Source organism: Haliotis asinina, chromosome 10 (assembly GCF_037392515.1).
Source record: "Haliotis asinina isolate JCU_RB_2024 chromosome 10, JCU_Hal_asi_v2, whole genome shotgun sequence".
Classification (NCBI taxonomy): Eukaryota; Metazoa; Mollusca; class Gastropoda; order Lepetellida; family Haliotidae; genus Haliotis; species Haliotis asinina.
In genome coordinates, this window is record NC_090289.1 from 36011222 (window position 1) to 36037168 (window position 25947).

Sequence of the window (25947 nt, forward strand, 5' to 3'; positions counted from 1 at the left end):
CCATTTGCACTACCACGTTGCTCGCCTCAACACTTGAACAGATACGCAAGGACCAAAAATTGGAGAAGTTCTCTAGAACAAAATTCTAAAGGATTTTACAAATTTCTAGCGGATGTATTGTAAACATTATTAACAGGATCTAATTTTTGAACCATACCTATTTATCCCAAAGCAATTTACTTTACTTAAATTTAGAACTGTAGTAACCATTATCTACCTGTTGAGACTGACCGGTGGATAAATATTCCGAGAAATGATTGTTTAAGTAAATTATGTTACTACCTTTTCAGATGCAAATCTCGTCACCAATAGCCTCAGTATCTACCTCAGTACCTGGCCCATCCTTTACACACTCAAAATATTAGTTTGTTCAGAGAAAGCTGAAAATGTTGAAGATTGATCCAAATCTATTAACTGTATTAATGCAAGTTTACATATAAATACTTTGTATCATTCTCTAAGGGTATCTTCCCATATGGAAATATACAGTGTTCCCAGAAATTATTGAGAAAATCTTGTTTTTTTTCTAATGATGCTAAGATTGGAAAAAGGGCTTTCACTATGCACTAAGCATACTAAATAAGGGAGACAACTCTTGAAGGCTTAGAAGGCAGCTCATTACGTCAAGAGTTATCTCCCTTGTCTGAGCAGACGGCTTCCTGTGGTGACATGGCAGAATTTACAGCAAGAGAGAAAAGAAAGCTCATTCTAGATGATTTTGAAAGGGGTGAGGCTGATGCTAAAGTGTTAGCTTGTAGACATGGTATTCCTCTGTCTACAGTAAACAGAACTTTGAAGAATATTCAAACAGGAACCGGGATAGACCACAAAGCAGGGGCAGGTCGGCCTAGGAAATTCAGTGTTGTGGATCGCCGAAGACTTGGGCAGATTGTGAGTAGGGGCAAATTGAAAAGTGTTGAGAACATCAGAAATGAAATGATTAGCAGAGGAAGTCCTCAGGTATGCAATGAAACAGTTAGGCAGGAATTACAGAGACTTAATTGGGTGAAAAGACGTGGAATTCCCTCGCCGTTGATGAAAGATGCACAAAAGGAAAAACGTTTAAACTGGTGTCGGGCTCATGAAAATCAAGATTGGGATAATGTTTTCTTTTCGGATGAAAGTTCTGTTTGGCGTTTCCCTAATTGTGTGAAAATTTGGACCAAAGATACTGTCAAACCTATCTACCAGCGACCAAAACATAGCCCGAAGTTTCACATGTGGGGTGGCATATCGGCTCGCGGAGTGACGCCATTGTGTGTTTTCACGGGAAACTTGACAAAAGAAAGATACGTTGACATTCTAAATGGTCACCTTCTTCCGACAGCACAAACATTGTATGAAGATGATTGGATTTTCCAGCATGATAATGACCCAAAACACACTGCACGCTACACAAAACAGTGGTTGTCGGGCGAAAATGTTCAAGTTTTAGACTGGCCCAGTTACAGCCCAGACCTAAACCCAATTGAGAATGTGTGGGGAGTCATGAAGGACAGAATAAACCTAAAGGGACTGAGAAATATTGAAGATATGAAGGCCGAGGTGGTGCAGTATTGGGATACCCTGTCACACGATTACCTACAAACTTTGATGGGTATTGAGCCTAGGCGTATTCAGGCATGCATTGCTGAGCCAGGAGGTCTAACAAAGTACTAAAACAAGACTGAGACTGTAAAAGGATGATGTTTTAACATGTTTATGTAAGTAAAACGCCAGAAGTTAATAAACGTAATGAGTTACATGACGCAACATGATTCTCAGTAATTTCTGGGAATACTATATATTTGTGTTGTATTGTGCATTATCCTGTCTCAATAGTGATCCCCAATGCTACCATGGTGGGAAGAATCTTGATTGGGTACATTCTAGACGTGAACGATTCACGTAGTATCATAAGTTATTTTCCACTCACGGTTGTCTTTCGGAAATGACTATTCTTTCATCAAAAGATGTCGCGTGCACTTAAAATCCTTCCGAAAGGAGTGCTACGCTTAGTCATGGAAAGTAAACGGACTAATCAAATCCCCCGGATCCTTCAGTGTGCATGCCTTTGAAATTCTTGCTTTGCATCCGATTGTTGTACATAGGTTTGTGTGCATGCTCGTCTGTTTAAACAGAGGACAGGCTTGACTGTATGTTTTGTATGTAAAACGGAGGCCGCGACAAGCGTTGCATCGCAGTATTTGCTCTGGAATAACATGAAATGAGAATGTGCAGATTGTTCGAAGAAACCAGCGGTAGCTGTGACATTTAGTTTTCCTAGACCAGGAAGGTTACAATGCCTATGTCTAGTGCACCATGTATATAGTAGACACCACAGCAGGTGTGATTCTAGTGCACTATGTATATAGTAACAGTACAGTTGGTGTGATTCTAGTGGACTATGTATATAGTAGACAGTACAGTTGGTGTGATTCTAGTGTACCATGTATATATATAACACAGTTACGTTGGTGTGGTTCTAGTGTACGATGTATATATGAGACAGTGGAGTTGATGTGATTCTAGTGTACCATGTATATATAAGATAGTGAAGTTGGTGTGATTCTAGTGTACTGTGTATATATAAGATAGTGAAGTTGGTGTGATTCTAGTGTACCATGTATATATAAGATAGTGAAGTTGGTGTGATTCTAGTGTACTGTGTATATATAAGACAATGGAGTTGGTGTGATTCTAGTGTACCATGTATATATAAGACAGTGGAGTTGGTGTGATTCTAGTGTATCATGTATATAGAAGATAGTGAAGTTGGTGTGATTTTTTTGTTCTATGTATATACAAGATAGTGAACTTGGTGTGATTCTAGTGTACCATGTATATATAAGACAATGAAGTTGGTGTGATTCTAGTGTATCATGTATATATAAGATAGTGAAGTTGGTGTGATTCTAGTGTACCATGTATATATAAGACAGTGAAGTTGGTGTGATTTTAGTGTACCATGTATATATAAGGTAGTGAAGTTGGTGTGATTCTAGTGTACCATGTATATATAAGACAGTGAAGTTGGTGTGATTCTAGTGTACCATGTATATATAAGACAGTGATGTTGGTGTGATTTTAGTGTACCATGTATATATAAGATAGTGAAGTTGGTGTGATTTTAGTGTACCATGTATATATAAGGTAGTGAAATTGGTGTGATTCTAGTGTACCATGTATATATAAGACAGTGAAGTTGGTGTGATTCTAGTGTACCATGTATATATAAGACAGTGAAGTTGGTGTGATTTTTGTGTACCATGTATATATAAGGTAGTGAAGTTGGTGTGATTTTAGTGTACCATGTATATATAAGGTAGTGAAGTTGGTGTGATTTTAGTGTACCATGTATATATAAGACAGTGAAGTTGGTGTGATTCTAGTGTACCATGTATATATAAGACAGTGAAGTTGGTGTGATTCTAGTGTACCATGTATATATAAGATAGTGAGGTTGGTGTGATTCTAGTGTACCATGTATATGTAAGACAGTGAAGTTGGTGTGATTCTAGTGTACCATGTATATATAAGACAGTGAAGTTGGTGTGATTCTAGTGTACCATGTATATATAAGATAGTGAGGTTGGTGTGATTCTAGTGTACCATGTATATGTAAGACAGTGGAGTTGATGTGATTGTAGTGTACCATGTATGTATAAAGACAGTACAGTTAGTGTGATCCTTGTGTACCATGTATATATAAGACAATGAAGTTGGTGTGATTCTTTTGTTCTATGTATATACAAGACAGTGAAGTTGGTGTGATTGTAGTGTACCATGTGTATATGCGAGAGTGAATTTAGTGGACTTCTAGAGCGCCATGTATATATAAGACAGTGTAGTTGGTCTTGGTGTGATGTTGCCGTAACACACTGGAACCTTGACAATGGTCGTTTGCTTTATTGCCTGGATATTAATGTGTGGAATATATCGTGCTTGTTTTTGCTAAGTCATAATAAAGTACCATACACCGGATAGCGTTCTCGGCAGGATAGAGACAACGGGTATTTCCGGTACCCGTTGGGATCATATACGGATATGGATGTAAATTAGGCAGATCATATGCAAATGTTAGGGACTAATATCATAATGTAAACAAATGTGGTGTCACGTCCACCTATCGGCGATCGTGTCCGGACTGACGGTACACTGTACCGTGGTTACGGTACTCCCAGTGTTCATGTTTTATAATTCATATCCGGTATGGAGTGAATCACGAAGCGAAGATAGAAATTCATAGGCTCTCAGAGATATCAACACCAGTTCCCCGACCAACTGTCAGTGTGAGCGGAATGCAGGTTTGTTGTTCAAAAGGTTACGTGAAGGTTTCTGAAGTTCTACACTAGTATGTTGTTTTTTTCAAATGTAAGCAAAGATTTGTTGACAACAATACCTGCTTTAATACTACTAAGAACTAGTCGAACTAACGCAGTCAACTAAGTGATCAGTAGAAAACTCTGTCGTTGACATTGTGACGTAAAATATTATTACGCAGATATTTCTGACGTTATATATGTCCTTGCCTATTCCACGGTGTTTAGTTTCATGATTTGTGGCAACTGATAACCTATATCTTAACATGTCATAAGTTTGAGGAAGCAGTTTTATCACAGTCATCATCCTGAACTATCATCATCACTTATAGAATCATATTTAGAAAACAATTAAACAGTTGTGGAAAGAGATTTATAGGGAGTGAATACTAAGTCATCCATCTGTCCTTAAGAGAGATGTAGTGTTGCTTTGATTGTACACAGTTGTCAGCTATGATAAACGCTGCAATGTGGTAATCCTCATTGTCAGTTTATGTCTTAACTTATACTACTGGAATGAAGTAACTGCGTAATTTGATGTTATGCCATTTTAATGCAAAAGTACAATGGCATGATTTGAGCATGACAAACGTTGATGACTGATTCTGGGTTTGACGTAAACGTCATACATGAATGTGCTGATGTCTCAGGAAATCTGTACCTGTAATGCCATCCCATACCATAACGCTTTCGCTACCAGAGCGCACAACGCACGCGACAGCATACCGTTCACTTCGCCGTGTCTACACCCATGCCCTGTGATTAAATCTCGACACTGAACAAAAAACCCATTCCAATCTTGTCTCCTGTACCGTAGAAGCAGTCTGCACAAGGCACGGTGCGCCTGTCGATGAAAATCGGACATATTACAAGCCACTGGGGCAGGGTGTTGTGCTCCTTGTTTGTTCTGTGAATCCTAAAACTGATTAGATGTCAGCCAGGAATGGGTCAGCCTGACGCGTGACGCGTGGAAGGCAAATCTTTCGTGTTCCCATTGTCTTGAAAACGTCTCCACAGAGATCAGATCACTAAAATTTCAAAAGTTGGGTTAGCGCTTCGACACATGTTTATTTAGGTTTATTTATGCAGTGTTTCAGAAAACTTTTATTTTATTTTATGTTATGCACAATTATGTTTTTCCGTCAGTATATGTATCTAGCTAGCTATTCTCGAAACATTCGTAGTCTTACGAACCTCTTAAGCACATTCTCAACACATTGGCGACGATCAAAGTTACGAATTCTTAGGGCTCTGGTCCTTTGTCGATAACATTGTGTTCAAATAGGTTCACCGGGTATGATTTGAGAAAAAGACAGACAGATAGACAGACAGACAGATAGACATAGTTTATTTAAGTGTCACATGTAAACGTAAACAAGGTGCAAAGCACATACACAATAAACACACAAATGTTTTACATAAATGCACCCTTAACAGGCTTATGAGGCACTGTTATCTATACATAACAGTCAAAATACATCATAGAAAGGTGTTTATAAAACCATATAATGTACCCTTAGGTAAAACATGTCTAATCAAATATCTAAACCGTTGTCACTTGTTTCATAGGACAGCAGCTCGGCTGTGCGACATGGCGGACAATGTGGCAGAAACGATATGAATTTGTGCAGACATTTTTGTGAGATGGACGAACAATGGAAATCGTTTGCACAGCTTTGCTGTTTTGTTTTCGTCAATACTGAAAACTGCCGGTGTTACCGTTTGAAGTACGCATCTTTCTCCACACAGCTGACTTCCTGTCGTATGTTCTATTTCCGGTTCCGTTAGATCATATTTGTCTGTTTGTCAGGACACATCTCGGAGTTGAATGTTGAGATTAAACACGTCTGATTCAGGTTAAGATGGGGATGAAGAGGAAAAGGGCTTCATTTTAACGAAAGAATCATATTATAACCAAGCCTTGAAACACGAAGGCGATATATGTTTAATATAATGTTAAAGATGCTGATATGTGTGTGATGAAATTGTTTTACACTCATGAAAAGAACGCATAAGTCATTTTAGACGAATTTATTGTGTTAGTTTAAGAGCAATAATATCATGTCATTTCAATGATGAAAAGGTGAGAATACACACTTGTTTTTTCTGTATAATTGAGCCCACAAGGTAGCGCCAAAGTCCGTACTTTGTACGGCCACGGCCACTATTGGGTGCAATTATTGCTCGACATCGTCTCGGCAGAGTGGAATCGCTATTGCGGAATTCTTGCCTGCTCTTCTTGCAACGGGATGGCCAGTCTGGAGAGTGTTTTGGAGTTGACGTAAACGTCGATCGAGTTCATCCCATAGGTGTTCTATCGGGGTTAGTTCTGGTGATCAGAATGGCAAGACATTGACGTAAGAATTGGCAATTAGCGCACAAGAGCCGTCATGCTGGGACAACTTCCTCTGTCGGTCCATAATCGGAAGCATGTGACTGGCAAGGACTTGCTGTCAAGTTCATTTCGCCGACGGTAAACACTTCCATCTCACCGGTGAATAGGAAATTGGGATCACTGAACCTCCAGTTTCAAAAGTTCCAGTTCCGGATTCTAGGACGCCACCGCAAGCGATTGCGCAAATGGAGTCTCTCAGTACACGGGAGTCAACTGGCGTTCTTGGTCGAATCCCCACTTCACGCCATCGGAATAAATCGGGATATAGCCTAAGCCACACATTCAAGCTCTTGCTTGAGAGAAACCGCCATCTTTGGCATAAAAACACCACTCCTCGTGACAGTTTGGTCGGAAATTCTTCTCAAACCAGGGATACGCGGTGCAGTCTTGACGACTGTGGCAAGACGATGACGCAAGTGACAGCAGTCCGGATGTAGCAGTCCTGGGCCTGGGAGGTTAGGAAACGACCCCAAAGGCGAGATATGGCACCCTTATGAACGTTGAAATATCGGGCAGTTTCGTTAAAATAGTTTGCTTTGCATGTTCGTGACGTTTTGGCGATTGTTCCCCCAAATCCTTCTAAAACAAGGGTAAACGTTAAAGTTGCCGCGTTCTGGCGTTGATGCTGCTCACAATCACACACGGATGACGTTATGGAAAGAAACAGTATATCGGTATTGTTTTCGCTGCAGTTACAGGAGTCAAATATTCGCAAAATCACCTAAGCGTGAGTGAGTGTATTTAACCATAACCGAGGAATAAGTTTCGAGGTTAGGTTAGTTTTGTTGGCCCATTACATTATAACAGTAGAAATAACTTAAGATAACTTGAAATATGTTTCATGATACTTGCATGTATTTTTTATCTATATATTTGAGATATAAAGGAACATTGATTTTGAGCAAATGAACATTTTCTCGCCCACAGGGAGATATTTTAATAACGGTCTACATTAATCGAATTAAGTTAAAATAAGTTGAATTTAGTTTCATGCTACTTTTAAACATCCCATAATTCATGTAAATGTACATCCCCAAGGCATGAATGGTGACCACATGTCACGTTTCTTGCATATTTTCTCCCTTTAAGCACATTAGTAGCATCCAAATTGTGCACCCGGCGTGAAAGTTCAGTGAAAACTGTGAAAGACGACCTTCAGGTAACAAGTTTGTTTTTTGGGAAGATGCATTGTTTAGTTGCAAAATACCTTAGTGTGCACATCGTGAACCTTTTACGAAGCGGATATACATTCTAACATTTCATTTCTAGTACTTTGTAAATTTAGACAAGCTGAATATTATCATCACTGCTTTTGCATAATAATTAGTTATCATGCATGTATTGCCTTTAACTTTGTACTGCCACATATTTTTCGCACTGCCATAGTGATACTTTTGTATTGATTTGTGAAGTTAGTTAAGTGTAGAATATTATTGTTATTTGTCAGGTTTCAACTACTAAATTACTTTTTGGTAATGATTGATGTAACTTAGTAATCTATTTCAGAGATCAAATGAAATAGAAGATATATAAACAGTCTGTGAGAAACACGTTTAATTATCGCCCAGGTTATTACTGGATTAACGAGTCAGTTCAAAGGTTATACCTTTTCCTGTGTTATGCATTAAAATAAACGTTAAGCTGATGTTTTGTTAACTTTTAAGGATACATATGTGGGAATTTTTATGAAGTTAAACTACGTCGAACAGACAGGTTTTATTCTTTTAAACAATCTTTTAAAAACTTTAAAAAATCAGTATTAGAAATATACATTCGGAAATAAAGAAACAGCTCGGAATAATCAAATTAGAATATGAAGAATATCCTCCTCCTCAGTAGTGTGATATGTGAGTACTTCTGTAACTGTTGCAATTACTCAAAAACACAATTACTTCTTTGAAGTAGTTACGATGTTTATATGCCAATACCAAATCTTTCAGTGGTCGAAGTCGCTCTTCGGCTAGTCCCGGATTAACACGAGTGGGTCGTGAATGATGCCTTTAGCCTCTTTATAACGTACAAGAATTTTAAATCTCTGACAATGTCTTTACATAGCAATATTTAGTCATTGAATCACCTTCGCTGAGACTGGACGGATAGCAAAAGCTTGGTTTTACATTGGTTGATCTGGCCATTGATATATTCTGTAGTATTAAGAACTTACCCGATAAAGCTGGTAACCATCTATTTCTTCCTTTAAACTTCAGTAGAACAGATCGGTGTCTATGTGTGAGTCGCTCCTATTTGCGCATTTTCCTAGATGGTTATATACCCATGCACCTGTCAACCAGGATGTGATTTACAAGACACGTTCATTTTAGAAAATGTTAATTTGCGTGATATTGCGATTTTTCACCAGCGTGTCGTCCAGGATGTTTCGCCTTTGATCAAGAGAGAGAGAGAGAGAGAGAGAGAGAGAGAGAGAGAGAGAGAGAGAGAGAGAGAGAGAGAGAGAGAGAGAGGAGAGAGAGAGAGAGAGAGAGAGAGAGAGAGAGAGAGAGAGAGAGAGAGAGAGAGAGACCTTGTCAATATTACGTTAATTAAAAGCCATAGGTACTATCGTGCAGGAATAAGCCATATACAGTGGCCATTGTCTGCTACACAGCAATGAGATGTTCATTCGGTGTAATGTACAGTTACATATTCATTTCGACACAATGTCAGGAGATAAACGTACTGTGTATGGAAATTAGATGAATGTTAGACCAAATTGATAGTCTCTAAATTGCGACAGTGTTGCATTGTCTATCAAAGGGTCTTAATTTATTGACTGTCCATTCAAATTCGAGTATTTCATGGCAGAATATCCTTTAAAAACCAACCAACTTCTGTCTTCTCCTCTCCCAAGGATGGTGAAATCATGGCAGGCAGAGCTGGCACTGTCACAGTTGTATCCATGATTGTCTACCCTTGAATCCCAGACAATAGTTCAATAATCACAGCTGATGCCCAAACTATTTTTCAGCTTTGACAATCAAAGCATTAATATTCATCATCTTTTCAGATTCATTGTTCTGCCTCGAGTCACCCTATAGATCTCGTCATTTTAGAACTTCCCAACGATCTCTCATCTGCCCAATATGACATAAAGACGATCAGTGAGTGAGTGAGTGAGTGAGTGTAATTTTACGTTGTCCTCAGCAATATTCCAGGTATATCGCGGCGGTCTGTAAATAATCGAGTTTGGACGGGACAATCCAGTGATCAACAGCATGAGCATCGACCAGCGCAATTAGGAACCGATGACTTGTGTCAGTCAAGTCGGCGAGCCTGACCACCCAGTCCCGTTAGTCGACTTACAACAAGCTTCATCGCCTTGCTGAAGGCCTAGTCTATCCTAGCCCTTCACGGGTAACATGAAGACATGTAGACACAGTTTTACCAATGCCGCAGATAAGGCAGTTCTTGGCAAATGGTTGTGGTCAGTTCTTATTACCTCAATGTTAGTATTGTCCCTTCCGTTCGGTATACTGTAATGCGGTTTTCGGGCCGTTCTTCTATCTAGTCATAAAATGACAGTTTTGTTCATTGAAAATAGCAAAAGTTATTTTTTTTGCCCTGTTTTTAAACAATGTAAGAATTGGCAATTTTCTGCATAGTGGTCGTGTCTCATATACCGAACTGAAGACTGTGTACCGCAATTTGTACCATACCGTGGTAAAAATGTACTATTTCACCATGGCCACTACTACTTATAGCGTACAATGATGACAAGTCGGCATCTTATGCAGAAGATGATATGGTAGGAATATGTCATTTCATAATTTTAAACCAGCACTTGGTCATACCCACTTTGGTTGGTGAGATTGCAGCATGAGATGGCAGTCAAGATCGATTTACCCCTATGAACTTCCATCTCATAACATAATTATCTCTTAATTACTTCAAAGACTTATGGTCTGTATCATAAACCGGAAATATACACGTGCATCACCAATTGTTTGCTTATCATTGCACTCGAAGCAGTAATTTGTTTTGTTGTAGCTCGTAATTTAGAATATAGATAAAATTATCAAGGAGCATGTTTTTGAAATTATGAAATAAACCCCAAACGTCTGTAACGTGAAAATGCGGTTATAAATATATTTGGTTTCAAGAGTCAGTAATAATGGACCTGTATGTATACTGAAAGCCGTTAAAAGCGCAATTTGACGTTCATACTTTCTTTACTCACACAAATGTCATCATTTATAGATGTAACTGGCAGATATGTTTTAAATAAATATCTGTGGACAGCTCAATTAGAAAATGTCCAATCAACAACAACGTCAGTGACGCAACAAAGTACGGGCCACTTGCAGTAAGTATCGTGTGTGTCCATCGTCCACTGCAAAACACTCTCCAGGGGCATTGGAAGACACAAATTTCTCAGAAACAGCTGTGGAATGGTCTACCAGTAATACTGAAGGGCGCTTTTCAATTCAGCACTTGTCTTTGGTCACGGCACCAGTCCTCCCAAAACAACCATGTTCAAAAACAGTTTGGCGCGTCTATCTTCTCGACATCGATAAATCCGTTGACGTCCATCTGCAAAGGGTATGTTAAACCTACGTTAAGGCGTCTTCGCGTCCTGTAGGCGAAGGCATGACGGTGTCTTGTCCCAATTTCCTCGTTGCAGTATTAGCAGCTGTTTTGAACCGATTTCGCAAGTGTGAGAGTCGGATACTGCGGTCCTGTCGAGCTGTCGTCAAAGGTGGACAAACGCAATATTTCCGGTGGCCCGAAAACGTTGTCTGAGTTGAGCAACAGTGGATGGATGCACATTACAGTGTCTGACAATCGTCACATCTGAAGAAACGCCTCTAACCATAGCGAGAACTGATTCTCTTCGTCTTCGTGTCAAGCGTGACATTTTCTCAACTTGATTCAATTTCACAGTTCCCTAGTATGCTTTTAAAGGGACTGGGTGCAGGTAATGCGCGTGTGCAACGTGTTTCAGGAATGTGGTTGTGTTTACGAGAGATATCAAAGGTTCAAGTTACATATCATGAGCACTCAATGCTCAGTGACATGAACAGGAAGAATGTGGCAGATTTTGATAATCATTTCCTTCAAGGATGACGACACTTGACCTCATTGTTCTTCTCTCATCGCTAATTTGCAGACCAACGTCATCGAAACATCACCACGGCCCACAAGGTTCCCAATGATATGACCCCCTTTAGTTTGTTGTATTTTCGCCCCTAACAAGCATCGACAGGTGGGCGAGTGTTCTTGGCGGTAACGGAAAGGGGCGATGGGTGATGGATGGTCCGTGCAATGGTTGGCTACACAAGGTGGCTACAACAGGGACCTATTTAATAAAAGATTCATCTCTTGTATTGATCGAAATCTCTTCTGTGATTGAGGAAAAGAAAGAGTGACGTTAGAAATTGTAGACCCACGATATACGTCTTGAATGAAAACATCGGTTACTCAGTGCTGAGTTTTCTTTTTTCATTGCTGAGTCTCTGCGTTGTAAACAACATTACAGTATTACTTGTACAGAAAGAAACAATCGTCAGATTAACATTATATGCGTGTGTGTTCGACGAATTGCAAAAACACAAACTTTTATAACGTTAATTCAGTTCACAAATCGAATTAACATTTAGCAGAGATTTCTTACTTATGTCGCTTCTATTTATGTATCGAGCAATGTGCTGAATAACATTACCTGTCTGTTGATGCAAGGCGGTGTGTTAGCTAGTGTTACCTTACGACGTTCAACCCCAGTGACTCAGACCAGGTGCAAAAACCTTCGCATAAATGTGACAGGTGTACAGGATCTGACTTGTCCATCGACATCTTGTGGCACTACAAACTGCTGCTTTGGGAAACATGTCGATGCAGTGGGTCATTTTGGTCAACATTATTTATTGCTTTAAAAGTATACGAATGTGAACCTTTAATTCTAAACTGATAGTAACTATAATCAGGCATTTTGCATCCACAATGACGATATCAGTTGACACACTACAGAGCAAAAAAGAACTTCAAAATGAACTGGAATGGTAAAACTATGTGTAAAGGCAATGTGTTGATCGAGATATTTGCAGTGTGATGAATTACCCCAGAGAACATCAAAGTACAAGGTTACGAGCGCTGTCAACCATGGTTAACAAACAGACAACAGAGGGATTAGTTAAATCTATGTGAAAAAAAATTATATTAAGGTTATTACCATTTGAATAATCAGAAATTAAAACAAAATTCAGAACTACATAAATACACACTACATCAAGACATGCAGACAAATTAGTCCAGCTTGTGAATAGATTTGTGTTTCTCTTCGCCCCTAACCATGGAATTCCTGAATCTTGCCATGGATTCTTACATAGGTCCTCCTTGACTTGATACCCAATCTGTGTAAATTATAACCTCGGTTATGGCAACTTTGAGAGTTGGCAACAAATCTCATATTAGAATATTAGTTATAAATCGTCGAATGATGTAGCGTACATGGAGTGTGGAAGATATCAACTCTATGTTTCTTATCATAGTAATTGTACTAAGTGTTGACGCTCATGGCTAAGAATGCAATGCCAAGGATATGCTTTCAAATCTTTTTATAGTATTTTTTGTATAGTTCATTATATTTTCTCAGTTTTAAATTGATACTTAAACAGCATTCATGTTTAATGCATTTTGAACGCATCATAAGAGTACAACCTGCACAAATTAAAGACATCATTCAGGTCGTGGTAGATCGACCAAAATTTGAAAAAAAATGATTGATTCTTGAGCATATTGTTGCAGAATATTTTGTTACTTCATAACATTTTGAGCTCCTGTTGTAGAAACTGAAAGATTGGCATCTGTTTAGATATTTAACAGTTAAAGATCATATGTTTGTAAAGGATTAGAGTCACGTTGATTGGGGCTTTTTTCTCTATCCGAAGAGAAAAAAATTGTTCTTTAGGTTGTTAATGAGAGAGTTTTGAAGATTTTGCCAGAGAGGATTAACCTTGCTACAATGATAAAATATGTGTGTTATAGTGTCTAAATAACCAGAACAATAGCTGCACAAGCCATCATCAATGTACTGCATCTTAAAAACGTTTATTATTTATTGGTAAATTTGCATGAGGTTGTATTGAATCAATTGCAGTTTGGTGTCTTTTGACAGGGGGAAGGAATATGATTATATTATTGCAATTGATTTGTATCGATTTCACTCACTACATGAGGCAGGATAAATGGTTCTGGCTGTTTGCTGCTGGGTTATTCTTTTCCACCTTCTACATTTATGTTTACTCGTATTTCTTAGTGTGCGATAGTTCTTTCTGTTGAAGGTATTGCTATCATTTCTAAAGCGCTTAAAACCGCATCTTATTTATCCCTGTGGCAATCACTACCTCAAAAGTTCTTAGGTCTAGTGTTATATGGAGGTGACATTTTCATACAGCCGTCCGCTTCTTAAATACCATCTACAAATAATCTATAAATCTGGAGAGCGCATTATTAATGTATTTTGAAATTTCATCTGTGAGTAAATCTAATACATGCTTTCTATCACATATACTGCATATGAATTTTTGTTCAGCACATATTTTTCATTTATATTTTGGGACCATCACAAGGGATAAGTATTTTACAGTTAAAACAATTAAGGATCTTTTTACCAGCATTAATTATAATTGTTTTTTTTAAAAAAGAAATTGTTTTTTGATTGAATTTTGAATAATATGTTCTGTAAATAGACGTATTTTAATGATTGGGTAGTTTGGATTAGTAACTTGAATCGTTGGTGGCTGTACCCTCAAAGGGGGTTGAAGTATTGTAAAATTATTGTCCTCCTGAGAGGGTACGTAAGTCCAAAGGCTTTGAGGTCTTTGTGAACTTTCCAGGCTTTTAAACGTAGAATTGTTGTTGTTTTAATTTTGGCTAACTTTTCCTACAATCGCCAGCAGCTGAAGTGATGGTGTAAATCCAACTGGGGTCCATGTAGGTAGCAAAGGTACAGTAAGTCCCCATGGTCCCCAGTGTTGTGATCTACCTTCTGTTGTTCGCGATCTATAGCCTGTTTTATATTGTATTGTCTAGATAGCGATCTTAGTGTTAACTTCCCATGATGGTTTTCATTCAAATTGTGATATTCTAGTTGTTTTACTGTCCTTCGTTGACAGATTTTACCACATGCATATATTTCATTTAAACGTTAAGTGTTCTCGTCATGACATGGCTGGGATATTACCGATGTGACGTTAAATATTAACTCACTCACTCACTATATTTTGGGATGTAATCATTTTCCAGTACCCGAGTAAACTAGGTCACGAACTAATCAATATTTAATATAATCAATAACGCTACAGCCCTGGTCAGAAATATACCTTGTTCATCACCTTTCACACGACAAAAGAGTTGAAAACTTAGCAAGAGTCAGGAAATAAATTCCCAAATCTATTACAATAGTGCCCTGAGTTGACCTGGTGACTGTAGGTGTTCATCTTCAGGAAAATAATTATCATTTCTATCAGCTGGAGCGTCAGGGGGGCAGATTAGCATCTCAAACACGAGCGTAAAGTCACCCATAAGAAGAATATCCTCTTCAGATAATGTATATAATGTGGGCTGTCCGGTAACCGCTTTTTTAATTGATGAAATAGGGTACATATTTGGATTGTCTTATAAAATGCTGAACCGTCTAGTGGAACATATAAGGCAAAAAGTAAAATGTCTCCGTCAGTATGCAACATATGTTTGTTTAAGTGTGCACAGATACCATTTTATATTGCAATGGGTATCTCTGAACAGTATTGTGACAATGAATTCTGTATAAACATGTAGACACCTCCTGAAAGTATTCCAAAGTTAGCCAGTTTACGAGCTTCACAAAAATGTACTACGGAAACGCAGATAACTCTGGTATAATGATCAAATTATCAACAAAGGTCTCGGTTTGACATATTAGGTCAAACGGACCTTGGAATACTAAGAAATCTGAATCTTGTAACAAGCTCTTTAAGGCATCGATATTCAATGATAGAAGTGTAAACGGAACAAAAGTGTTGTTATGGTAGAAATCGGTAGAGGCTTGTGTTGGTCATCAATATCATCAACAGGTGTTTGTAGGTGGTTATAGGCCCGGCCGATTTCCTGTTGTGATGACATTGTCGGGGCGCTTCTTGTTGTGAGTGAGCATAGTTGTGGGTGCGGTTGCGCCGGTCAACGTCGTCGAATTCTCAACAGCAATGTTGACGTTGTTCAGGCGTCTCACTGTCTTGGCGAAAGTCCTGTTCAAAATGCTTTTTTTGACTCGTGTTCCAGTTTTCGGTTCCGTAGAGGGTAATCAAGCGTCCGTTCTTGTAATAGGCAATGAGGCCTTTATTTCTATGTTAACAAATCGTGCCGCGTTGACGTTTTGTCAGATCATTTGATACCCAAACTGCAGACCTCTGAAGTTCGGTCTTAGTTGTAATGAGTTGAGTTTATCATCAGACACTGCGAGTTAGACAGTGACAGTGCTTTCCTAGATGCGACAGGAATATTGGTTTAACCCTTTCAACACAATGTGTTTACAGTTCTAATATGTCTCATTTTTCTCTAGACTTTTAACCTTCACATTGATCTCTTTCATTTCTGACTTCAAAACACTGATGTCTTCTTGCAAAGGTCGGCAAAAATTTCTATGGCAAGGGTATTCTTGACATCAATCAGTTCTTGTTGTGTGACATATATCAGGTCTAGGATTTCACTCGATGTCGTTGGAGAGAATCAACTGAAAGCGAACCACTACATCAAGAGTAAGACTGTCCTCGATCAGATCACTAGCACCTAGTGAACGCAGGTAGATGACTGGTGACGTCACCAATGCTCAGATGTAAACCATCACTTTCGGTAGGTAGGAGACTCTCAAAATGTTGGCATGACTGGACTGCAACATTCCCAAATCTCATCTTAACCAGAGACACCGTATAACCACCACACAATCTACACATGTAGTGACAACTGCTAATGTGCTGTGTGTCAGGTGAATATATGCCAACATGGCCTACCTGACGGATTCCGGGTTGGTGTGAGAAACTCCCGATTCTTGCCATGTAGAGGACCAGGCCGATCATGTTTCGGGTTAGAAATGATCTCCGGTGTCTCAGAAGTGAAGAAGACGTAGTTGTTACGAGTGTTGTTTCTCTTTTCCTAATGTTTCAAGCACTTGTTCAACGGCTGAATTGCTATGTGATGCATACTAGGAGCGTAAAGTGTCGGGAACGATTGCGTGAAGTGGGGATTCGACCAAGAAGGCCAGATGATTCCCCTGTTTAGAGAGACTCCAATCTGCGCAATCGCGTGCGGTGGTGGTGGTAGTTTAGCTTATATTTATTATCAGTGGACATCCATAAACTTGATTGGGTTAGTTCATTATATCTGAGCCTAGACTTTCGACGTTGTCTTAGCGCTGAGATAGCCGTAAGTTAATGTTAATGCATGGCACTTACGACTATCTCAGCGCTAAAAAAGAGCTCCGAAAAGCTAGGCTCTGGTTCAAATCAGAATACCACGAAACTTGGCGATGTGCTTGCTATTATAAAATATGTCTACCAGGTTTGTTAATTATTAAAGGTGAAAAGTCGCAGTTACTATTCCTTTTAACCTCAGTTCTTTTTTGCAGGTACACATTCTCTAACCAGTAGAAACAAAAACATCTACAAAAACTTGGCAAATTTTATTACTCCTTGTTGGACCCATGAAGGACCCGGGGTAGAATAGGCCTTCAGCAACCCATGCTTGCCATAAAAGGCGACTATACCTGTCGTGAGAGACGACTAACTGGATAGGGTGGTCAGACTCGCTGACTTGGTTGACACATGTCATCGGTTCCCAACTGCGCAGATCGATGGTCATGTTGTTGATCACTGGATTGTCTGGTCCAGACTCGATCATTTACAGACCGCCGCCATATAGCTGGAATATTGCTTAGAGCGGCGTAAAACTAAACTCCCAAAAAAATATTACTCCCTGTTGAGTAATACATGTGTGTCAATGGCCATCACGCATATAGTTACAAACGCATTATAAGTTTCTTTTTTGTATACCACATCATGAATACATTTCCACAAACCAACAATTACTCCTGGGTAGTGTGTGCTGAGAACTAAGGGAGCTAACTCTTGTAGGAAGAAGCGCACGTAAATTACCTTCTACTTGTCACATTTAAAATAACTGAGTTTAGTTTTACGCCGCGTTTAGCAGTGTTCCAGTAATATCACGGCAGAAGAAACCAGAACTGGGCTTCACACATAATTATATTGAACAACTTTTAGTTTTTATATGTACGTGCGTTATATTTCACAAAGCCATCTTACAGTGAAGACTGCTGCTATTGTGTGCGTGAGCGGAAACTTCGATCTTCGCACCACTAGCAAGAAGAACCCCAAAAGTTTCGATATATGGTGAACGTAGTTTAAGTGTCAGCAAACACGACCTAATGTAAAACGTGATTTCTACTCTTCCAATAAACCTCATAGGCAAACTGATCATGGTACGTGTGTTTATCTGCCGTTTCAATAATCCACGATCCCATCCGAGTGAGTGAGTGAGTGAGTGAGTGAGTGAGTGAGATTTAAGGTCAGTTATCAACTTAATCTAACAGTAAACGGGAAATATACACTTGGGTTTGGAGCTGTCGGTCTAGTGCTCATTGTATGTATTATCTTAAGAGTTTATATATATATATATATATATATATATATATATATATATATATATATATATATATATATATATATATATATATATATAAAATGTAGATTGAAAGTTATGAATACATTTATATATTTACAATGTTTACGGCCCAGCCAATAATACGCTAAAACAAATGGTTAACATTGACGCACACACTTACAGCTTAATAAATTTAAACATGCAGCCACCCAAGCACGTGTGTCCTACCTACCTCTCCCCTAATCCCCCCTCCACACACACTCGCTCGCACGCACGCACGCACGCACGCACGCACGCACACACACACACACACACACACACACACACACACACACTCCTCCAGCCCCCTCAATCCGTGCCACAACTTCCCATTTCTTGTTTTCTTTCTCCGTTGTTTTAGTCTTCCTATTTTTACACTCTTATACATTTACAACTTATCCCGTATTTGCTTTAAATTGACGTTTATGTATGTGAAGTAAATGAAGTAAACACTCAATAACCAACACATTTTTAAATCTTGCGCTACTGTAAGCTAGGGTGTATATCTATGAATATTTATGTACAAGGTATGGGCTGTACATTACCAGTTCATTTGACAGACAGGTACAACGTGTTGATTTTGAACTCTTTGTGAGTACTGGTTATCTAAGCACTTTTAAAGTTGAAGTTGAGACGTAGATGAAATAGTCATGCATGTAATATATACCTCCATTGTATAGAGAAGTTTCTCGGTACGGCGCTCAGCGACATAATTCTTTGAAAATACACGCTTGAATGAGTTTCTTAGAAATACTTTCATTGAATCGTATACATGTATTACCCATTTCCAAGAATTACTTTCAACAACATATTCAATGAGTTTATTCAATGTATTTATGACGGCTTCTTAGAATTACAGGGCATTCGCCCTAAGAATCTGTCTCTGTGACATATACAGTTGTTATGACTATGAGTTGTCACAACGAGAAGGCGCACGTGGCGTAAAATTAGAAATAAGGGACGGTTATAGGTTGTGTATCTTTACACAACGGAGCAATGGCAGGGTCTTTTCACTCTCGCTCTCGTGGGTGGGTGGGGGTAGCCTTGTGGGGTAGTCCAGTGCTCGTCACGCCGAAGACCCTGGTTCGATTTCTAAAATGGGTACAATTTGGAACTTGCGTTTCGACTGCCGTGATATTGCTGGAATACTGATAAAAACGGCGTGAAACCATACTCACACACACTCTCTCCCTCGCGTGTGGTTTAGAATTAAGCCTCACCAAAGATAGCACCTTTTATCTTTACATGGATTTGACCGAGGCATCACTGACTCGCGATACACAACAGTATCCTCTTCTGAATATTAGTAGAATTAGTACTGTGACTGTTAATTCTTCTGAATATTAGTAGAATTAGTGTTAATTCTTCTGAATGTTAGTAGAATTAGTGTTAATTCTACTGAATATTAGTAGAATTAGTGTTAATTCTTCTGAATGTTAGTAGAATTAGTGTTAATTCTTCGGAATGTTAGTAGAATTGGTGTTAATTCTTCTGAATATTAGTAGAATTAGTGTTAATTCGAAACTGTTTTCCACGAGGAATGACGCTGCCGAGTAACACATGTACATATGCATGATAGCGCTGACAAAGACATACTTTTAATACGATGAATAGCGCTGACAAAGACATACCTTTAATACGATGATAGTGAGTCATTTGGGTTAAATATAACAGGCAGTACTCTCTTATAATCATACAAAAGCACTGCTGAACATCCATTGCACGATTGCGACCATATGGCAGCTATAAGAGGTGTACACGGACAAGTGAAAGTATTCTGTCCCAAAGCAGCAAGCAAACAGACACTTTATTGAGACGGCAAGCCACAAAGTGATGTGCAGCATTATCATAACAAAGTAATGTGCAGCATATGTTTGTATGTTATTTGTAACGTTCTTGAACAACTGTGTGTATGCGTTTCATTTGTTACACCTGCACTGCACAAACCAAAGTTACAAACCGCATTGAAAGCTAATGTCACAGTTCGTCTTGTACAATGTACTGTTTTCACATATGTGGTATAAGTATGTTATACACATCTTCTAGAGTCAGGAAATGCGTGAGTTCGGGTCGGGTCAGTATGGTTTGTCTTTGTAACAATATCAACAATATCCAATATCCACGTCATTTTTCAAAAGGACTGCCTTGTTTGAAGATGACTCAAACCGTTCTGTTTCCTTTTCAAATGTTATGTCGAATATTCAGTAAAGACAAGACGCGTTTAGAAGGAGCACATCTAAAAACCTTATGTCGTTAGTACCAACGCGTGAAAAAATGACGTAGAAATGGGTAAAACGCATACGGTTGTCACTCGTGGTATTGTCCAGAGTCATGTGACTGCCTTTATTAAATACATCCAGTAATATAGTCATTGCAAAGAATCAGTATTCTTAGTGTTGAGGTGTCGGGGATGAGGCGGAAACTGCAAGAGCTCAGGGCAGACAGACAAGTTGACAAAACATAAGGCGTACCCACTTGAATTCATTGTGCAGATCAGTTGGAAACTCAACGAGAAATTGCACTGTGTCAACACGACGGACATATTTAAACATGTTAACTGCTTCTTGAAATCAAGAATTCCGGTTATGAAATCTGCATGAAACAAATTTTGATTACTACATTGTACAAGAAATAAACTAATTCGATTCATACCCAGGTCATGTTTGGTTAATCCAACTGGACCACCACGTCCGGTTGTTTACCGTACACAACCTTTCACAGTTACAGGGGTGTCACTAGAAGACCTTCATTTGCATGGAACACTAGCTAAATAATAACACCTCTGTATGGTCACGAAAGTATCAAATCAAATAGATAAGCACTTCTTGTAAAGCTTTTGAGATTTCTGAAATCGAATTTCTCTCACTGACACCGAAAATATCACAATTTATGAAATCAGGAAATGAGTAAAGGTCAGTTTTGAGGTCGTTCCATTCATGCACCTCTTGAAAATGTAACCCTGCGTCGAGCTAAAGGTTCTGCCTGTATTGGTGTTGCGGTGCTAGCTATGCTGCTGTTCAACATACACACATGACCCCAACCCACACACGGCATATATGCGTTACGTTATTCCATACAAAGTACTCTGAAGATCCTACAGGTCATTTCACAGACGCCTTCTTCAATATCATTTATGTTTAAGCATGCAATTCATTGCTTGAGGTATACGATTGGTTGAATGGATAAGGAAGTTCGAACTGACTGACGATTGATGTTTATATAGGTATAGCGCAAGCTTTCCACAGAGTGTGCCTGGTCGAGTGATTGGTGTGGAAATACTTCTCTGCGGCGTCAGGTAACTAATATTTATTTTATTACTCAAATGGTTTGAGTTGAGGGTGATGCGTGTAGAGTTAAACCTTTCGCGAACACTTGATGCCATTACTTGTTTTTTAGCGATCGATTAATTAATTATTCACTTGCCTTTGATGGGAATCTCTTTCGGAGACTGGTTATGCTCTGGCATCGAGGTTGTATGACATATTAAAACATGCAGTTCCCACCTCGAGTGTCAGGTGCGCAGGGCATATCAGTTCTGTCGTCGTGAGTAATATCATAGAGACAATCGAAAAAGTAATTCCCCAGTAAGATAAAAACCCACGCCACGTTAATAAAAGTAGACCAATCTAATTACATCCCCTCGGGTCAATGTTACTAGTGATAGGAAATATGTGGGGAATGACGTCACTTCCTAAAGTTTTCAACAGGCCTAGGGAGTCTACGTTCCCGCGCAGTGCAGTGTGCTTCCAATATTATCAAAACAGCTTCACCAGTGATTGCAGCTAGAATGAGTATACTCTCCTGGACAACCTGCAAAATTATGAACAATGGGGAAGACAGTAGAATTATTCCAATAATAATTTCTGTGAAAATTGAGATAGGACTCTTTAATTAGCCTCTCATTAGATACATCAACCTGCAATTATTGACTCAGTGAAGTTTGTCCGCTTTGTCTATTGTTGCTGTATTTATTTTCATTAACATTCCAGTTCCGGGAGCATAACGACCTAATCATTTTAGACTGAAGGTATAATGACCTGCTAATCTTATTAACCATGTATATATTTTTTCTGCCTCATGAACAAGTGGCTATAATCCTATAATCACTGCATCTTTACTTTTATCCCTTGCTGTTAATCCACATGATTCATACCTACGTGCTGTTGATGTATTTCAGTCTGATCTGAACTGTAGTATTTCACTCTTGTTTGACAGTGGTATAAAGCTCTATTCCGAAACTTCGCGTCATCTGTACTCATTATTATAGGGCCAGCTGTTGGTATACTATTTCTTAAAAGCTGTATTATACAACTGAATGTTTTCCACAGTTTTTAACAGCATGGAAAAACACACCAGGCCGCTCTAATGTCATTATTACGTTTTTAACGTTCCATCCGTTGTGTTACAAATGGCACATGTTCTGTTCAATTTGTCAATATTGAAATCCACTTGCCCCTTAGTGTCAATGATTTGCACGTGTAAGTCGCTTCATCCATGGGAAGTGGAGGACAATCTCACAAGTACTGATGTTTTTTGACTATCATTCACTGTTTCATTCACTGCACCTGTCCGAAATCGCAACTTAAATTGGACGCTTAAGGAGGGTATGCAAGATATTGAATGACAGAATGTTCCCTGTTTGTTCTCTTTATTTTGTGGGTTTGGTTTATGCAACGGATGATTCCTAGTGTTATGTGAACATTTCGTTTGTATGTCTCGATGTGTCACGTTTGTCAACACATTAAAGATTATGATGACACTCTTAGTTCTATTATTTCTGAGAAACACTTTTTACGTGTTCTATATAGCGATATCATTAGACCCTTTATTAATGAAGCCTATTTATCATACAGTAGTGGTTATCCATAAAAAATCTTACTCTCTCAAAACCAAGAAGTAGAGACTGACAAAGAAAAACATGTTTCAAGCGCTTCCGGGCCAGATCACATTTGCTGAACTAAAAACGAAGTTCCATCCCGAAGCCCCCTAATGACCATCTAAAGTATCATCTCGTTGGCCTATTTTGAAACGGTGATATATTTTACCATCGACATCCCGACATACTGTATATGTACTGATTTTTGTCATGAGCATTTATGCAGCTGAAACCAAATGCTGAGTTTGAAGTACTCTCCATTCTGAGCACTACCGCTTCCTTCTCTCTCTCGTAGGACCAAGAATGGAGCCCAGTTTACCATTCTACCTGTTGCTTTTAGCAGGTAATAATCCGCTTTCTTCCACTTCGAAAATCTTTTTGTGTAATTGCGATTATGAAGGCGTTTATAGAGTGATCTCACGTGACTAGTGTAATGGGCATTCTAGAAGTTGGTGAGTTGGTTTCGTTTTTGACTCACATGACTACAATGTAATGTCTATTACTGCAATATGTTAGTGAAGTACATGGCAGTACAGTGATTCTGGACCTCACCAAAAGAGGCTTGACGTGGTTTTCAAAACCTCATCTTAATGGAGACAAACGAACGAATTATTCAATGTGCTCTAACGTGGCAAGATTTTCATATATTTGTTCTATTCTATTTACAGTTTTCCTTGACGACGTGAACAGTTGTGGTAGAAGTGAGTGTACAGAAGTCAGGGGGTAGGGAATTGTTACAACTGGGGGCAAGGTGGGCGAGCACTTTTAGGTGCCGCGCTAATGAGCGAAATGTGCCTTGATCGATCCCCACTTGTGACCGAGTGTAAAAATCTTGGAGCTAACTTTACTCGAAAAGTTTTTTAGTGTTGTTACAACCCTTAGTGTGCAGAAGAGAACCCTGTCCACTCAAGAGATGACCAGATGGTGGACTCACGAACACGTGCAGACACCTAGTTGCGGGTAAAGTAACGCGTTGTATCAATGGACAAAATACTACGCCTTTATGTCCCAGTTCACCAGGGTGTGAGGATGAGACGGTGTGATTACGGCTGTTAACAGGCTGCATGAGTTGAATACTTCCCAGGGAGTATTGGTTAAAAAGAATGCCAGAAAAAAAATCCGTTGATATAGGAATATTCTAGAAGTGCAAGATTTGCGAAAAACGCGTGTGTCGAGCTAACCATTACTTAAACTAGTGCTCAAAAGAAACGTCCCACTTGGTTTGACCAAATGGGAAACGAAAACAAAAGTGAGTGAGTGAGTTTAGTTTTACGCCGCACTCAGCAATATTCCAGCTATATGGCGGCGGTCTGTAAATAATCGAGTCTGGACCAGACAATCCAGTGATCAACAACATGAGCATCGATCTGCGCAATTGGGAACCGATGACATGTCAGAGAGCCTGACCACCCGATCCCGTTAGTCGCCTCTTACCACAAGCATACTCGCCTTTTATGGCAAGCATGGGTTGCTGAAGGCCTATTCTACCCCGGGACCTTCACGGGTCGAAAACAAAAGCAAAGATAAATGAACATCTATTTAATTTCAATAGAATATTCAATTCTACTGTAAATGTCCACAATTTCACCCCATCGAACGTCGCAGGTACCACTGAATTGACCTTGAAAACACGAGAGGTCATAGTCTGCACTTTTGCACATATTCACAAGGCAAGATGTCTTGCAAAAAGTCATCAAATAAAGGAAATCAATATCGAGTGTGACCACCATTGGCATCAATGCAGGCCAGAACACGTCGACGCATTGATGACATAAGACGTCGAATGACGTTAGGGGTGATACGTTCCCATTCGTCGCCAAGACATTGCTCCAGTTCTTGAACGGTGGTAGGTGGCGCTGGGCGTCTTCTGACATGGCGATCCAGGTAGTCCCATAGGTGCTCGATCGGATTCATGTCCGGGGACATCGCTGGCCATGGCAACACAACGACGTTAGCGTTCTGAAGGAAGTCGTTTGCGAGTCTTGCTGTATGGGGTCTTGCGTTGTCGTGCTGGAAGACAATACCACGTGACTGTTGCCGGATAAATGGAATCACAGCTGGTCGCAAAACCTCGTCTCTGTATCTTCGTGCATTCAGGTTACCATGAATCGTCACAAGTGGCGTTTTGAGATCACCGCAGATCTCTCCCCACACCATCACACTACCGACTCCAAACGGTCTGGCTTCCTGAACACAGTTTGGTGCTAAACGTTCACCGACACGTCTGTTAACACGAGCCCGACCGTCATTAGTATACAGAGAAAACCTACTCTCGTCCGTGAACATCACACGCTGCCAATCACGCATCTGCCATCGTAAAACTCGCTTAGCCCATCTCAATCGACGACGTCGGTATTGAAGAGTGCGGTGTACACCACGGTAGGGGCGACGTGCTCGAATACCACGTTCCCTTAGTCGTCGGTACACTGTGTGTCGACTGATGCGGTGTCCTATTGCCGTCGTTGCCGTTGACGTCGCCGTCACAAAACGATTCCTCAGATGAATTGTCCTGATGTGGCGGTCCTCAGCTGGCGTTGTGACACGTGGTCGACCACTCCTAGGCCTGTCTGATGTACTGCCTGTCTGCCTCAAACTCTGCATAAGTCTCGTCACAGTTTTTCGGGAACAGCCGAAGGTTCTTGCAATGACGGCGTTGTTGGCTCCCTGTTGCGCCATTCCCACAGCTCTCC

At 39.6% G+C, this 25947-nt stretch overlaps 2 protein-coding genes across 2 annotated transcripts in view; both read right to left on the reverse strand.

Annotated features, from left to right (window-relative positions):
- Positions 1–16742, reverse strand: part of LOC137298677 (sushi, von Willebrand factor type A, EGF and pentraxin domain-containing protein 1-like) — a 46859-nt gene extending 30117 nt beyond the window's left edge. The window contains exon 1 of the mRNA XM_067830958.1: positions 16677–16742. Within this exon, the coding sequence (XP_067687059.1) occupies positions 16677–16742 (66 nt within the window). The remainder of the gene's footprint in view (positions 1–16676) is intronic.
- Positions 1–25947, reverse strand: part of LOC137297648 (mannose-1-phosphate guanyltransferase alpha-A-like) — a 510132-nt gene that overhangs the window by 472792 nt on the left and 11393 nt on the right. The gene's annotated exons all lie outside the window — the stretch shown is intronic.